The 19,058-nt window shown below is 35.5% G+C and overlaps 1 protein-coding gene across 1 annotated transcript in view; it reads right to left on the reverse strand.

The window, feature by feature from the left end:
• Positions 1–1,168: 1,168 nt before the first annotated feature.
• Positions 1,169–19,058, reverse strand: part of LOC121374216 (protein WWC2-like) — a 94,441-nt gene continuing 76,551 nt past the window's right edge. The window contains exons 19-24 of the mRNA XM_041501212.1: positions 14,215–14,475; positions 13,569–13,667; positions 12,181–12,337; positions 11,339–11,412; positions 10,386–10,516; positions 1,169–9,594 (exon numbers count right to left, since the gene is read on the reverse strand). Of these exons, the coding sequence (XP_041357146.1) occupies positions 9,477–9,594; positions 10,386–10,516; positions 11,339–11,412; positions 12,181–12,337; positions 13,569–13,667; positions 14,215–14,475 (840 nt within the window). The 3' untranslated portion in view covers positions 1,169–9,476. The remainder of the gene's footprint in view (positions 9,595–10,385; positions 10,517–11,338; positions 11,413–12,180; positions 12,338–13,568; positions 13,668–14,214; positions 14,476–19,058) is intronic.

Consider the following 19,058-nt stretch of genomic DNA (forward strand, 5'->3'; position numbering starts at 1 on the left):
TGGTTATTCTTTGCTTATTTATTTGTTTATCTCCATGGAGAGGCACAAGGCCAAGTACACAGTTTCATCACCATCATGGCTGTAATTATGGGTGCATCTCCTAAGTGTATGATCCCCACATGGGGGAGGATTATTGTGAAACTTGTTCAGTATCCCAGGCTTTAGTTTGCTCATCTGAAAACCAGCGTGAGCACGGCCCATCGAGTAGTTTCATACCCAGTGGCTTCAGCAATTCATGTCATTGTCTACAAGTGATGTTGTAAACAAAAATCAGTTTTCACCACCCCTCTCCCCTCAATCAGTTTTCACCACCCCTCTCCCCTCAGTTTTGTGGCATTTGAAAAAAAACAAGTGACAGAACAGTAAACTTGATGACATACCACACACTTTGACACACTAGTATTAGAACACAGGTTGCAGTGGCAAAAAAAATCAAAGGTGGACTAAGAGTCCTTTTTCTTCTTTCCTTTTTTTTTTACACACTGCATTATTATCCAATTGGAAAACTCCATGTCAAACGTTTTGGTGCCCCATTAAATATGTCGTTCGATATTGCTTTTGAAATGGGATTGGTTTCAAAATGTTATGGTGACTTGACTTCACATTACTGCACATTACTGCTAATAACTGATTTAGCAAACTAACATTGAAGAAACACCATTTCACAAGCTAGCTTTGGGCCTGTGTAGTTTAAACACAGCGATAGTGTGTAGTTCCACATATTTTTGTTGGTCAAGACAACATGGAGGATTATTAGCTAGCAAAGTGAACAAGCATTTTGAGAGTACTGCTAAAGCAATACATGTCCTCTATTGGGCCCAACAAATTTTCTCATCTAAATTCAAAGGCATGGGCAAATCGTCATGAAAGTTGAACTAAATCTGTAACAGTACATGATAAAGCTACATACAAAATTTAATCTCCAAAACACCATTTTTTTTCTTTTTTGTATTTCCCAAGTTCAAGAGCCATAACTGACAAACATGCGTATATCTCCACGAAAGTCAAACTTGATCTGTAACCATTACATGGTAAAGCTACACACAAGATTTCAGCCAATGTATTTTTTTTTGTGCAGGGTTGTCAAAAATTCATTCACTCAGGCAAGTGCTCTACCATTTCAACTTTCACCTTTCCCACAACTAAGAAGAAACAACAAAAACACTGGTTTATGTGTAATATACGTCATTTTATGCAAAATATATAAATGTTACATTTAATTTAAACAATGTGCTCTGCCGACCTGAGTGACCTCGCGTGGGGCTTGTGTTAAATATCTATACACAAAGAGCTATACAAGATACAAAAGGCGAATTCCCAGACTGCAGGACTATTTACAAGATTACTGTGGCTCTATGTACATAATATCATCCTTCAAGTCAAAACAACACATTTGTGATGTTCTTGCTAGTCAAGACATTTCACAATCGTAACTATATCATTGACAAAAATAAAAGCTTGGAAATTAGTTAATATCTACAGGAACTACTGAATTAACAGTGTTAACATGTTAACAGTTACATTATCATTTTGAAGGAAAAAAAAGGTCAAGCTCATTTTAAAATGGTGAAATGTAAGTTGTGGAGTTGTTATTTCAGATCCAAACATGCATATACCGGTAGAGTTGCATTTATCACAAATAAATTAATTATCAATAGTGTTTGCTTAAATGCAATTCCCCAAGTTGTAATAATTATTTAATTTATAACGACCAAATTTAAATTTGCACAGATTTTAAGCAAAATGTACATAAATCGGACAGTGTTGATTTTATAGTCGTTTTACTCCTGGCCAGCACTTTGATGTTTACATACTGAACAAAATAAACCAGGAAGAGAAAAAAGGCTAAAATATGATGATTTTGAATACAATTATGGCTTATCCATTTTGATTATCATCACTTAAAAACCATACATATCTCTGATTTAAAAAGAACAGCAAAGTTTGTTTGTAAAAAAAAAAAAAAAAAAACCCATAAAAAAACCCCACTGGATACAGGAAAATTGATAATATCAAGTAAATTTAAGAATAATAAAAGTAAAAAAACATTCTTGTGTTAAGCATACAGATTATACAAAACAAACCATTACTCTGTATAATTAAAAAGCAATCGACTCGTATATATTAATAAGACACGTAACAAGCATCTAAGAGGTACTTGTAATGTTATCTGATTTAGAACCGAGGACACAGACATGAAATCAATGTTCATCCTAAAACATGTAGGTGCTACTTGCTGTGACCACATAAGCTACTCTTTTTAAGAGGTCTTTGGTACGGTTTCTAAAAGCCAGCAACTGACTAACAAATGATTTGATAAACCTGTTGTTATATGGGTGACAAAATGGCAAATGTTATCTGGAAGGCACAGTAAGGAAATGATAAAAACATTTTCTCATCAACTGAAAACATAAAGAGAATGTCACATTAAATTATTGCTTTTGATCCGTTTCAAAAATGCAGATGTTCATTATGAAAAATAAATGTGTGGACATGAATTTGCAACAAAATGACCTTCTCTCCGTGCCCATACTCAATACATCAGTCTAATTTGAAACAAAATGACCTTCTCTCCGTGCCCATACTCAATACATCAGTCTAATTTGAAACAAAATCGGTACTGAATATTAAATTGTAATATCAACATGATCAGTTAACACAATATCAAATATATTCAGTAATGAATGTGTAAGTCAGATCCATCTACATGATTCAAGTGTTAAAATTCACACTATGATGGTTTTGTTTTAATTGTTTATTCTTTTTGTAAAATGTAACTTAATTTTCATAACTCTTTTTATGGACACTATATGTTTACTTTATATAGTCTGGTTAAAAAGATAAAACTTTATGAAAATGTAAAATATTTATTGTAAAAATAATTTACTTATTTATCCTATTGCCACCAAAATACGAAGAAATTTTTCTTCAGATATTTCTTCGTTTTCTAGTATTACCATAATATTAGACTTTAACATTTAACGAAACTAAAGTGAAAAATACTTTTTCCAAACAATAAATGCTTGATTAATTTAACTTAGTGAAAAATACCAAAGTGGAAACACCATCCTACTTTAAAAAACAAAATGTGGACACAAAGCCAAATGTCTTTCATGTTAAGAGAATCCATGCCTAAGTCCAAACTCAAAATTAAAAACTTTACAAACACTGGGCCTTAATGAGCTACAATGAAACGACTGGTTTGTCTGTGCCGCCAACACACGATCTGAGGGTCATACAACAATGACAACTATTTACCTATGTACAGCACACACTTGTGAACAATCTGACACCCATACACTGAATACATGTAACCAGAACGTACAATGGAACCTGGCGGCTTACACCATCAAACAGTCGACTAAACAAAACATATGACACACACACACACATACACACACACGCACGCACGCACACACACAGAGTGTGACATGCTGATAACAATGTACAAACAGTGATGTCAATGAAAAACAGTGATACATGAACAAATAACAACAAATGATAATGGAAACTCACTTTCAAAATGATTCAACTTGAACAGGGAAAAATGAATGCAAAACGTTCACAGAAATCAACAGTGGCACATGCAAGATCAATATTAATCCATGGGTGAAAATGATTAAACAAATTTGCTCACTGAAGGCAACAAAGCTGTGATGTGCTCATCAACAGTTTAGCATGAGTGGAAAACATAAATTGACAAATTTAACAAATGCACATGAAATGTAATAGCAATGATGTGCACATGAACTGTATCAACAGAAACGTACACTATTTTCATCAACATTAACACTGACATTATCAATAGTGACATGCACATAATCTCTATCAATAGTCACATATACACCATCTAATAGTGACACATACATAATCTCTATCTTTAGTAACATGTATACAACCTCTATCAATAGAGATATGTATACAATATATCACTAGTGACACGTATACACCATCTAATAGTGACACATACATAATCTCTATCCATAGTAACATGTATACAACCTCTATCAATAGCGATAAGTATACAATATATCACTAGTGACACGTATACCTTTATCAAATCACAAGTACACAATCTCTATCAATAGTGACATTTATAATATCGCTATCAATAGTGACATGTATACAATCTTTATCAATAGTGACATACACACAATCTCAATCAATAGTGACATGCACACAATCTCTATATATAGTGACATGCACACAATCTCTATTTGTAGTGACATGTAGACAATTTCTATCAACAGTAACATGTGCACAATGAAATAGTCACTCATATACACTATCAACAATGATATTTACATGAAGTCTATCAAAAGTGACAAATGATGAACATTAGAACTGGTATAACTGATGACAATGATCTACAGACTCGCTTGTTACAATGACCCAGTGACCTGGCCTGTTAAATCTACTAGCATCAAGCATGCCACACAGGTAAGCAGCATGGCAAACCAAACCAATACAATCATCTTATCACATCCCAAAACAAACAGATCCAACTCATGTTACCGGTGTTAATCATGGAAGTACTATATATAATATACTTGCCTTTGGCATTTTCACGCTAAGTAGTAAGTTGTACTAATCTAATATATATACAAAAATATACAGCATTCTGTGTCTATGGACTACAGACGTAATAAACAGCATAGAAGAAATCTACAATTAACCACACCTTTGAGAAGGCAGTGAAAGTTGTGACACAAATACATACTACCTGTATGTAACTCCCCCCATTCGTCTGTTACAAAGTTAGTAACAGCTTCATCTTATTTATTACCTATCAGATTACCAAATGAGCAATAAGGGCTAAGAACCTCATTTTGTTTTTTTATTCAACATAAATAATGGAAATTCAATTTGTTTTATTTAAATACAATGTGTCACTAGATACTTGATGTGCGAAAATGGTTTAACTGTAACATTATTTTAACACCCAGCCTTTAGAACTTAATATTCCCCAAAAATTCTAAATGTGAGGGGTGGAGATTAGACACAGGTCTGGAAAAACCTGAGTCACCAGGCCACTCTTCGAAAAACATACTTTACTTTTCGTGAACTGAGGCACTTATATCCCCCATGATATATATATATATATATATATATTTTTGTTCTACTATTTATAACAAACTACCACTCAACCACTAAAATGGTTGACTAAAATAACATAAAAAACACACTTGAGGATGGCCTCAGTAAAAATTAACCATCCAAGAATTTCATATTGGTTAAAAGCAATTGAATAAAAGTGCAGTCATAAGAAATATCTCTGGTCAGAACGGTATTTTATAAAATATCTTAAAAGGTTAACAAGGCACCCAACAATCCCTAACAAATACAGGCATAAGAATTCCTGCAACAGTATATAGAAGAAAAAAATCTTTCCTTGTAAACAATGCTATTAAATATAGGTAAGACAATTTAATAAAACAAATCTTTCCAAATGACTTCTGGTTTTCATTAATGAAACAAAACAATACCTAAGTATCTAGTTAAGATGATTCATCCAAATAATTAACATATCAGTTTACCGTGACAATATTAAAGACAATGTAAAAACTGCTTGAAAATCAGTCCAATGTGGGGAAAAAAAAAATGCAATAAAAAAGTAACTTGTCAAAGATACTGAGACTTTGTAATGTTAAATGGTCAACATAAATCTTTACTATTCGAACATTACTCAAGGGTAATATATTTTTTTGAAATTCAAGAAAAACAGAACAACTCACAAAATGTGCAAGCCAACATCAGTAAAGTAAACGATTGTCTTAAAAGAAAAAATAGTATTCTAACTTACAATCATAGTATCTGGATCAAAACTTTAATCAAATTTAAATCTATCCCAGTGCTATAAGATGATGATGTATTATTTTCAAGATTAACAGCATCAAATTAAAAAAAAAGATTAAATAAAACAAGTACATTTTGAAATTATACATGTGAAGAAACCAAAATATTTTTGTCAGAATGTTTTTAATTTAAAAAAAAAGAAGGAAATCACTTTTCGTTCTAACCAATTAGGTTTTTTAAACAATTAACCAAAATTATTTGAAAACATTTGTTTAAAATAGGTTAATACAATCAGATCAGATCACACATGCAAAATCATATTATTCTGAAAGAGTAAAAACTTGAAATCTTTGAATAACAAATAAAAGATATGTACACCTTTTAACAAATTCTTAATAGTCAAGGCCACATTCCCCATTTTGGTATGGGTGTGACTGCAAGCACATTTGCATGTTAAAGAACATGTACTGTACACCAAATTCATGAAAAACCATTTTCATGAACAAAACGTACAAACAGTTACACAAGGACTGAAAAACTTGTACTGTAATTGTAATACAAAAGAAAGCAGATTTGTCTACTCTATTGATCAATACAACAAATTACCGAACAATGCCGTACTAATGACTTCAATCATTCAAAGCACTTGTTGTAGTTGGAGAGACAAAGACTGGGATGTGGAGGTGGCCGGCAACAGAAGTTAAGAAGACACGACTCAAGGGATGAATACGACACTGGATAAAAATGCTTTTCATCAAAGATTAAGGACAGTAACCATTCTCGGGTAGCAATAAAACAAATAATTTGAACAAAAAAAAAAAAAAAAAAAAAATATAGGGGTTTTCTTTTCCGAAATACAGCCAAAATAGGACAGAAATATGAACATCAGATGAAAAAAAGGAATCAGTAAAGAAACCATTGCTGGACTTGGTACACAAAGACATTAATTACCTTTTTTCTTTTGCTGTCCAACGTTTCTCATTTTATAACATAAACAAACTAATTTGAACATTTAAATTAATTTAAGCCGAGTCTGATTAAGTGAACAAACACAAACATAAAAAGCACGAAAAAATCCTAAATATTGTACTTCTCATGTCAGTAGGCCTATACCCTGAGCCTTGAAAAGAATCTCAAACGGTGAAAGAAAACCTATCTTGGGAAGACACTTTATCATTATACCTAAAGCACACTATCCTAAGAAGGCTATACAAGGCTGTTCCAGTTATTACTTCTGTGGTGTTAGTGGGTGAAGGGTGTGGGTGGTGGGACAATCAAATTATGTGATGGGTCAGCAAATTTCCTGTTTCCACTTTATATCTTAAAAAAAAAAAAAAAAAAAAAAAAAAAAAAAAAAAACACAGCTTATTTTTTTCCCCATACTATAACATGACTTTTATGCATTCTCCCTTTAACAACTGACTGGCCCTAACATCCACCAGCCAATCATTGGCTGGAATTTTCTATCGTGTCTTGGATGTTCCTACTTGTGGTATTTGTTTTAATTGGGTATAAAAAACTCAAATTGTTCCTTACGTGCCAACAGCTTGCTCTGAATGTGCACATTAAAACCTATGACCTGACCTGACCTGACCTGACCTGACATGCTATTTAATGTTTGGACTCAATCCTACAGGACATTTTCAAAATTCAATAGCACCACAAACACCAATGCTCGCTACCGACCACAAACACCAATGCTCGCTCCCGACCACAAACACCAATGCTCGCTACCGACCACAAACACCAATGCTCGCTACCGACCACAAACACCAATGCTCGCTACCGACCACAAACACCAATGCTCGCTACCGACCACAAACACCAATGCTCGCTACCGACCACAAACACCAATGCTCGCTACCGACCCTGGTCGGGCTGCTTGTGCTCTCTTTCACTTGCCAAGCGTGGGTGGTCCCCTCTCCCACCCACCCCAACCCTTTTCCTGTCCTGAATGCAGGAGCCAGCATAAGTAGATACCTGCACCCATGACAGGCGTGTGCTATAAAGCTTGCCCTGAATGTGCACATTAAAACCTATGACCTGACCTGACCTGACCGTACATGATGACATAATAATTTCTCACCAAGAATTAAATCACAGTTCCTACATTTGCAAAGATAGACGAGGTTAGTTTATATATACACAAATACTTGTCTATTATTATACAACATATTCTGTATATTATCATAATGGAGAGAGTTTTAGAAAGTTAAAAAAACTAAAAAACAGTACAAGCCTTGACAAAGTAGCTTTAGTTTTCTTCAAAAAGAGATATGATTTGCTTTAAAAGACTATGTGTACATTGTAATGCCCTGTTTTAGTAGCAGATAAGCATGGTACATGATTAGAGTTACTAGGACAGCTTTAATAGTTTAAACAGTTGAATAAAACATTATATTAGATACTTAAAAGAGCTAAGTATAGAGCAAGGAAAGATGAAGGTCTTCTCCAGAAACGCTAAGTTTAAACAAAAACAAATCTCTCACATTTTATTGCAAGGTGATCAATTTGCCCCACTCTTAAAACTTTCTAGGCAAGTGATCACCTGCCATTCCTGGCAAACACTTTATTTGACACTAAAGTCAAAATATATATGTTTTAGGTTAAAAAACATTATTTGTAATATGTGTTTCTGAAAACCTTTTAAGCATTTACTACTGTTTTGAAAAAACCTAAAACATTCTTTCGGCATTTATTACTGTTGTGGAAACACACTGACACGATGTTCGAATCACACGACGTCCGAATCGCGTCCTAAACAAGCCATCCACTCTATCAGTCAAGTCAACACTGGGATTACGTCACCAATATACAGTCAATAAATTATGCTCAAATATTGTTCACAGGAAAAAATAAAGAAAAAAAGTTCACCTTGCTCACAAACTGTCCAGAATCACCAGTTTCAACTTGCTTTCCTCCATAACAAAATATTTATAAGTATTTTAAAGATTGTTCACTGTATTAACAATGTTTTTTTTCTTTTTTATAAAAAGTTTTTCTTTTCAATATCAACAAACCTACTAACAAATACAAGCCATGCAAAACAGAAAGTTGTCTGCATGAAGCATAAACATAAAAAACGGAAGAAAAAAATATGTGAATACCAGTGTCTCATTAAAAACAATCCTTTTGTTTGGTTTGTTCCTTTCAAGTGTTTTATCACTGGCTGGAACAGGAGTATATTATAAATCTATACTAACAATTATTTGATGTAGCAATTTTGTTCTTAAGATGTCATATATAAAGAAACAGTGTCACAACTATTTGTAGCTGCTGGTACTCAGCAGTGACAGTTCTTGAAATGGTTTCACAAAAAATTAACTGTGTCGTTCTTCGACATCAATTATCCTGGTGAAAATTTCAAGTTCACATTTTTTGTTGGTTTTGAATGAGTTTATCCATGGGCAAGTCTTCCACTGTCAGAACTGGATGAGACAGCATGAACCGTTGGCTGAACAAGGCACAAGGACCTTGTTCTTATATTTCATAAAGTCGTCAGCTATTGACTTTATCAGTGTATCCAAAAATTCTTTTTTTTTTCTTCTTTTTTTGGACACGCACATATTTGACAAATTGCACATTCTCATTATTCTGTGAGCGGGGCCATGTGGCGCATGCTGATAAAACTCGTCGTGGTGGGTTTCTCGTCTGTCTGAAGTAAGACAGAAATTGTCCATTCAGACTTCTTCACCAACTCTATTATCATTGAGAAATTCTTCCAGCCTGTCGTCGGGTTTGTCTACTGGGATTACCGGAACCTTCATGTTTACAGTGGTGAAGAACGCCATCTTCTCTCTAAAAACACAACAAACATCAACTGGTTCATTAAGAGTTCTCAAAATATTTATTATTCTAAAAGTTAGAAGTTTGTTTTATTTAGTGACATCACTAGAGAACATTCACTGATTAATCATTGCCTATTGGATGTCAAACATTCAATAATTCTAACTCGTAGTCTTCAGAGGAAACTCGCTACATTTTTCCATTAGCAGCAAGGGATCTTTTATATGCACTTTTCCAGACAGGAAAGCATGGCCTTTTCACTAGTTGTGGTGCACTAGTTGGAATGAGAAAACAAAATCAGTTGAATGGATCCACTGAGGTGCTTCGATCCTGCGACGCAAGCACCTTAGGCAAGCACTGAACCGACTGAAAGAAATCCCGCTCCTTATTATTCTAAAGGAACAGACATAATCAGAGTATAAATATTGCTTTTAAATGAAATATCCAGGGAAAAGACTGGCATGTTAAGAAGAGATTGTTCACATAAATCAACAAACACTAATCATAAATGCTCTAGTCTTAAATTACCACTGATCAGGTAATCAACATTTGAAACAAGTAAATGTGGGAATTATTTTAACATCTGCAATTTATTTCAATTCCATTTATAACAAATTATAAACAGTAGCAACCAAAGCTATAAGGTAGAACATTATACTCAGCCGGATTATAGTTCTGATTACAATTAGGGGCAGGAGAGTGTAAGGAAAGTACAGATTTTGGTAGCCAAGAGCCTTGATGTTTGCTACGGGCAAATGGTACTACATATCTGCCTTTAGTCCATGTTATATACAGGCACCTACCTAAATGACTTGGCGTTGGACAGTTGTGTCCCCTGTCTCATCTTGTACACGTCTTTCCTGACTTTCTTCATCAAGTGTTCTGCACGTCGGTCTTGCTTAGAAACAAAACCTTGAATATTTTGCTTCTGGGTCTGAAAAGGATAATACAATTTTTTTTTAAGATAGTGTATTCAGTAGGTAATTATATAAATCATGCTGTACATATTTACATAATGTTTATAAACAAAATAACACAGTGGAACAGACCCTCAGTAAATCAGAATCCCCTTCACAACAAGTGTTTTTTATGGTCCTTTTTAAAATATCATTACAGAACAGAATCTCCTCTTAATCAGATACCAGACTTAGTTTCTTGGCTGTCCAGTTTAGATTGATTTCACTTTTGTTAAATGTGCACCAGTTCAGGTTTCATAGATGTGGAATGGATGCTTGGAACTCTTTAGTGTTTGTGTGTTTGTATGGTGCACTGCGTCATTACATAGCCTGTATCAAAATGTAGATGTTTTGCTTTGTTTTTAAAAATTAACTAACTGTTAACTATTACTATTTGGAACACCTCGGTTGATTATTGAACATTGTTGTTTTTACTGGTTTAGTCCATAATTAAGGAAAATTGAAATAAACACTTACATGTATGATTTACTGTAAATAGTTACATGCATACCGATTATCTCAAAATGAATTAACATGGTTGAGAGGAACAAGTGGTATATACAAAAAAGTTTAAAACAAAACACATTTTTCTAAAATTGGCATCTTGTGCAATTAAGTTTTATATATATAAAAAACCACTATTAATTTGGCACAGAGTATAGTTTTCTTTTAAATAATAACAGTTTGCCAACAAGTCTTAGATTTAAAAAATAAATCTAAATAATTTTATTTGTTCACTAAAAGCAAATGCATATTTACTTACGACTATTATCTGTAAGAAGAAAAGAGTTTAAACTTACAAGTTTTTCAGCCTCCGACAGGAATTTCTGAAGTTGGTCATCATCAGTTATCCAAGATGGTAACTCTGTAGTACCTAAACGATCATATCCGTTTATGTTAATCATACCTAAACACAGTAAGTGCAGACTAACATAAGATTTGTACTCACTTGACGGATAAAATAGGTCAAGCAGGCAATATTGGACTAACTTGATCAATGAAAATATCACTAGAATCAATTGTGTTTTAATAGTACCAAATTATTTCTTTTTATGAATATATCACAAATAAAATATATATGGATGGCAGACATTCCTGAGTCTGCTGCACTTTTTAAGATGTTATCGACTAACAGAAACTTTTTAATGATTGTAATTACATATCAATTTTATGTTTCTGCATAAAATAATAGTGGCTGTATATTAAACGTGTTTCTGATCGTTCTAATATTTGTACTAGGTTAAATTTCATCTTATTTCCTAAAATATAGTTTTTTCGTCCATACGAAATTATTTGAAGACAAAACCCAGTTTGGGCTTCTTATAAACATTAAGACGACCAGAAACACATTGAATATACAGACTCTGATATTCTAAACAAGAAAATATATTTAATATGCAAGCTTAATTGTAGAAATATTTTATTAGTCGGAAACATTTTACAATGCAGTACTCAGGAATGTTCCTTTAAATATGAGGGAAGAGTGTAATCTCTCTCTACTTTGGTACAAAAACAAGTATTTATTCATCTTTAACTAAAATATGTTTAAAATAAAATAATAAAAAAACCATTTGAACTCAAAATCATTGTTCTGCACTTAGTTTTCACAACTATACATCATTTCATGCACACAGAAATTCACCTTTTGATTTGGCTTCTTCCATGTGTCGCTTGAGTTCTTTCAAGCGTGTGATCTCATCATTGAGATGTGAGAGTTTCGTGTGAGACGCCTGCAGATCCAGCTCCAGGTCGAGAGATGTCCGAATGGGAAGATGGCCGGACGAGGCCGCCCCACAGGTCTGCAATAACAAACGGAAATATAGATTTTACATAGATCTAATACGGTTAAATCCTTTGTTTTCGTTTGCTTAACTTTTCATGGCTTTCTGGACCGAAACTTGTAAATGGGGAATTCCCTTTTTATTTTTACTAAAGTTAGCGCCTTTTTGTTACTTACATTATGTATGATTTACATTATAAAAAATTGACACAGAGTATGATTTGTAACATTAAGTAAAACCATGAAAGGAGGATTGATAATAGATTTAAGGAAGTGTAGTTATGACATTCATTTAAAAATTATTTTGTTAGAAGTAAAAGAAGGTACGTAATAAATACAGAACTGAGCATACGTTGTTTTCGCTATGAAGAAGCGAAAACAACATATGTGAAGTTCTGTATATATATATATTTATTTATCACATAATATCTTACATTTCCAGTGCAATCAAAGTATGTGATATTTTCAAGATCACATACTTTAAGAATTTGATAACTTTGCAAATTAAATGTAAATCGAGGTCACGGCAATAGGTTTATTGACATTTAAGCAAACGTACTAGGGTGACACTCCATAATTGACATATGCATTCATAGTCATCAAACAAAAAACCCATTTCAACAGCAACCTTACACTGAAAGCTGTCCAGTGTTCAAAAAACTAAAAATGTTAAGCAATAGTTTATTTTTATGTAAGGACATCCAAAATAACATCATTCAAGTTTGATGTCATTTCCATTCAAAAAGACACTGTCACATATTCTTATGTCATATTTAGTAATGGCAGACTGTTTACAAAAACACTTTGTATTAAGTTTGAGATTATCGCATAAAGAGATTATTACCCTTGTGTGTTTCGGCATCGTCAATATCATATATTAGGAATAAATATAATGTATTATGCTTGCCAGAGGTTTGCATAATGCAATTTTTATTCCTAATATATGATATTGACGATACCGAAAAACACTCTGGTAACAACCTCTATATATTCATGTAAATGATATCCTAAATTTAATGAACGAATGCAAAATAAGATTTGTGAGCAACAAGTGAACAAAAAGTATTTTCCTAATTCAATGAACTCTGACAAGTTTGCGATCTCGCAGTGCAATATAAAAAGATTTGCAAGGATGATGTGATGTCGTTTACGAAAGCTTTGTGAAGTAGGTCCCTGAACTATGATCTGGCATTCCATAAAAATTAGTTAATTTTTCCGACCCATCGTGTTGAGGCTGTTTTAACTGTTACCTTGTTTTTCCAGCGCAAGCTCGTCCGTTCTCTCGTGTTTCTCTGGAATGGACCTCGTTTATAGAGCGGCATCGAGCCATCACTGTCACTGCGGTTGAGCTACACAAACAAACACTCATTAATGGTCATTATCATTGGAATGGGACGAGAGGTGGCACAGAGGTGGAACACTCGCTCGAGGTGCAGTGGGTTGTAGGATCAATTACCCACGGTAGAAATGTCAGGCTTTATATGGAAGAACTAATCTGTTACAATACTGGATTAGGTTAAGTGTGACACAATTACACAGGGCTCATATTTTTCAAAGCTATCTTACAATTTCATAAAATTTGACGTAGGTTATGGCAAGTGTCATTGTGACATTATAGTCTATGATGGGTTTATAATATAGTGCTAAGATAGTTTTAAAAATCTGTCGACAGGTTCCTATCATTATTATGTGTAAACAATGAGTTAATATGACTAACTCCCCCCCCACCACCCCAAGTTCTAAATCACATAATCTGTGAGTACGAAAAATCTTTTTCAACAAGATAAAAAGTTTTTTTGTTTTTTTTTTAAAGTTAGTAGATACTCTACTAACAATCTGACTACTTCATAACATAACCACATTATTTAACAATAAATTTAAAAAAGACATGTCTACCTTGCACACATATCCGGGCCCCTGTCTGCAGGCGGGTGAGAACGTCTGTGAGCGGCGGATGGTGCTGTTGCGGATGTGGTGGTTATGGTGGTGGTGGTGCGGCCGGCGTTTGACCTCGCGCACAATGAACTCGCCCTCCGTGTTGGTCCCCGCATCGCACGTCTTCATCGGCAGAGACTCGTCAGACTCAGTGAAGTGGTCGTCAGACTGTTCCATCTTCTCCAGCTCCTCCAACACCTCCTGCATCATCTCATTGTAGTCCTACAACATACAGTTAATACAACACATTAACCTCCTGCATCACCTCGTCGTAGTCCTACAACATACAGTTAATACAACACATTAACCTCCTGCATCACCTCGTCGTAGTCCTACAACATACAGTTAATACAACACATTAACCTCCTGCATCACCTCGTCGTAGTCCTACAACATACAGTTAATACAACACATTAACCTGCATCATCTCGTTGTAGTCCTACAACACACAGTTAATACAACACATTAACCTCCTGCATCACCTCGTCGTAGTCCTACAACATACAGTTAATACAACACATTAACCTGCATCATCTCGTTGTAGTCCTACAACACAGTTAATACAACACATTAACTTCCTGCATCACCTCGTCATAGTCCTACAACACACAGTTAATACAACACATTAACTTCCTGCATCACCTCGTCATAGTCCTATAACACACAGTTAACTCTTTCACCACGACAGGCCGGTATACCGGCTTGCGATACCAGCGCCTCTCACCATGACAGGCCGGTTTAGCGGCTTGTAACACCTGTTCATATTTGGCGCCGAGTGACGCGTCAAAATTATAATTAGACATAGCTGCCATGTGACACACTGTAATGGCTGCGCCCATGTTCTAGCGAATTTTGAATGAGTTTTTCCAAGTTTATACTGATATTCTGACTGTAATTAAACATGAACCGAGGTGACGAAATTTCGTCTGTTCAAAACAATGGTTGCGATTCAGATGACGGGTTTTCCGATGAAGAAATGTGGGATATTATGGACTTTGGTGCATTTGATTTAATCGAGATTGGCGATCGTGAACGAAATGTCATTAAACATGGCAATTTAGAAGAAAATGATACCGATGACGAGTTACAAGATGACTTGCCACTGTTTTACCACGCGCCTGAGTTTACCTGGACACATGAGCCATATTCGGTTACCTGCAGATCAACGTTTACTAAATATCCGGGGCCCGTAAAAGTGTTTGACGTCAACACAAACGCCATAGAGTACTTTTCGCTATTTTATTCCAATACAGTGTATGGAAAAATTGTGTAATTTACCAACATGAATGCCAAAAAAAAAGCGTGATACAGATCCTGCTAACAACAAAGGTGTGTGGTATGATATTTCTGTTGATGAAATGAAAGCTTAATTTTGCAAAAGCATTGTAAATATATATTTAAAAATTATAACTGGAATGTTAATTAATTAATTATCCAACAAGAAAAACATTTGTACTGGGGTTTTTTTTAAATTACCAGTCCTACCTACTCAAATAGGCGAGTAATATGCATAGTTTACCTGTAATTACCAGATTTATACCTGTTGAATCTAACATTTTTAAAGTATTATTTTTTTATCTAGACAGCCGTCCATTCACCTTTCTGGAAATGTATAGCCTATAACTAAAATTAATGATAAAACAAGTAGTTTTATCCTTTAACAAACATGATCATAAATCTGCTATTTAAACTCAGTGTGCAGGGAAGGTCAAGACTGTAAAACTTAGTGGTGAAAGAGTTAATACAACACATTAACTTCCTGCATCACCTCGTCATAGTCCTACAACATACAGTTAATACAACACATTAACCTGCATCATCTCGTTGTAGTCCTACAACACACAGTTAATACAACACATTAACTTCCTGCATCACCTCGTCATAGTCCTACAACACACAGTTAATACAACACATTAACCTGCATCATCTCGTTGTAGTCCTACAACACAGTTAATATAACACATTAACCTCCTGCATCACCTCGTCATAGTCCTACAACACAGTTAATATACTACTCAAAAGAATTTAAGGGTCAAAAATTTATAACCAAATAAGTTTCAGAGTGTATTAGATTGATGATGTAAACTACACCAAATTTTTTATTTATTGTTCCATATTTACAAAAAAACACAAATAAACGTCACTGTATACAAGAAAGTCACATGACATGCTGTCAAAGTTGAAGGTTGTCAAACATGGATTTTACACATTAGAACATTCGTTTAATAGTGTGTGAATCCACCCCTGGCGCAAATACACCCGACACATCGTTGCCTCATGCTGTTGATCAGATGTCTAAGAACTCTTGGGGAATGGCCTGCCACTTTGCCATAAGAAGTTGACCCAGATCATGAAGGTTGGCCGGAGGGGCATGGTTATCCCGAACTCTCCTGCCTAATTCATCCCAGGCGTTCTCTATTGGGGCCAAGTCAGGCGAATATGCTGGCCAATGCATCCTGGCAATACCTTGTTGTCTGAGAAAGTCCGTTACCACCCTGGCGCGGTGGGGTCTGGCATTGTCATCCTGCAGAACTGCCCCGCCGCCAATCTGCTGAAGGCCTGGGAGAACCAACGGCCGGATAATCTCATTCAGATAGCGGATTCCATTCAGATTGCCATCCACCACATAGAGGGGGGTCCTGTGGTGGATAGAGATGCCGCCCAACACCATGACGCTGCCACCACCGAACCGGTGACGTCTAACGTTAACGTCAGCGAAGCGCTCCCCAGGATGTCTGTAGACAAGAACCCGACCGTCATTGAACTGGAGACTAAACCTAGACTCATCAGTGAACATCACTCGACCCCACTGCAGATGAAGCGTGCACCAGTGACGTGGCCGTTCTGTGACGTGGTACTGGTGGTCGAACACGTCTCTATTTGTAGCCACTGCTTGGTACCGTTGCCACAGTAACGACACTCTGACTGACCAACATTTCTTTGCGTATTGCCATCCTGAAGCCAAGCAATAGCCCTTCCTCGATCTTCGATAGTCAGTTAAAATCGTACCATTATCGTATACGACGTCACATGCAAAGCGTGCAAATGAAGCGCTTTGTGAAAAAGCAAGTTATGGGCACTAATTTACGTGCAAATGTAAGCATGTTTTCGCCATTAGAACTAGTCAACAGTGTCAATGACAGTGGATTTTAATTCATTTATGGGTTGCTTAGACCCACTTTTGTCAAAATGGAACAATACCATGCGTGACATTATGGTCTAGCTAATATAATTGACATTCAGAAAATAATGTCGAAAATATCGTCTAACCCTTATATTCTTTTGAGTAGTATACAACACATTAACCTCCTGCATCACCGTGTCGTAGTCCTACAACACAGTTAATACAACACATTAACCTCCTGCATCACCTCGTCGTAGTCCTACAACACTGTTAATACAACACATTAACCTCCTGCATCACCTCGTCGTAGTCTTACAACACAGTTAATACAACACATTAACCTCCTGCATCACCTTGTCGTAGTCCTACAACAGTCAATACAACACATTAACCTCCTGCATCACCTCGTCGTAGTCCTACAACACAGTTAATACAACACATTAACCTCCTGCATCACCTCGTCGTAGTCTTACAACACAGTTAATACAACACATTAACCTCCTGCATCATCTTGTTGTAGTCCTACAACACACAGTTAATACAACACATTAACCTGCATCATCTCGTCGTAGTCCTACAACACAGTTAATACAACACATTAACCTCCTGCATCACCTCGTCGTAGTCCTACAACACACAGTTAATACAACACATTAACTTCCTGCATCATCTCTTTGTAATCCTACAACACACAGTTAATACAACACATTAACCTCTTGCATCACCTCTTTGTAGTCCTACAACACACAGTTAATACAACACATTAACCTCCTGCATCACCTCGTCGTAGTCCTACAACACACAGTTAATACAACACATTAACTTCCTGCATCATCTCTTTGTAATCCTACAACACAGTTAATACAACACATTAACCTCTTGCATCACCTCTTCGTAGTCCTACAACACACAGTTAATACAACACATTAACCTCCTGCATCACCTTGTTGTAGTCCTACAACACAGTTAATACAACACATTAACCTCCTGCATAACCTTGTTGTAGTCCTACAACATAGTTAATACAACACATTAACCTCCTGCATCACATCGTTGTAGTCCTACAACACACAGTTAATACAACACATTAACCTGCATCATCTCGTCATAGTCCTACAACACAGTTAATACATCACATTAACCTCCTGCATCACCTTGTCGTAGTCCTACAACACAGTTAATACAACACATTAACCTTCTGCATCATCTTGTTGTAGTCCTACAACACACAGTTAATACAACACATTAACTTCCTGCATCATCTCTTTGTAATCCTACAACACACAGTTAATACAACACATTAACCTCTTGCATCACCTCGTCGTAGTCCTACAACACACAGTTAATACAACACATTAACCTCCTGCATCACCTTGTTGTAGTCCTACAACACAGTTAATACAACACATTAACCTCCTGCATCACCTTGTTGTAGTCCTACAACAGTTAATACAACACATTAACCTCCTGCATCACATCGTCGTAGTCCTACAACACACAGTTAATACAACACATTAACCTGCATCATCTCGTCGTAGTCCTACAACACAGATAATACAACACATTAACCTCCTGCATCATCTCGTCGTAGTCCTACAACACAGTTAATACAACACATTCACCTCCTGCATCATCTCGTCGTAGTCCTACAACACAGTTAATATAACACATTAACCTCCTG

The sequence above is a fragment of the Gigantopelta aegis genome, chromosome 6, assembly GCF_016097555.1.
Source record: "Gigantopelta aegis isolate Gae_Host chromosome 6, Gae_host_genome, whole genome shotgun sequence".
NCBI lineage: Eukaryota > Metazoa > Mollusca > Gastropoda > Neomphalida > Peltospiridae > Gigantopelta > Gigantopelta aegis.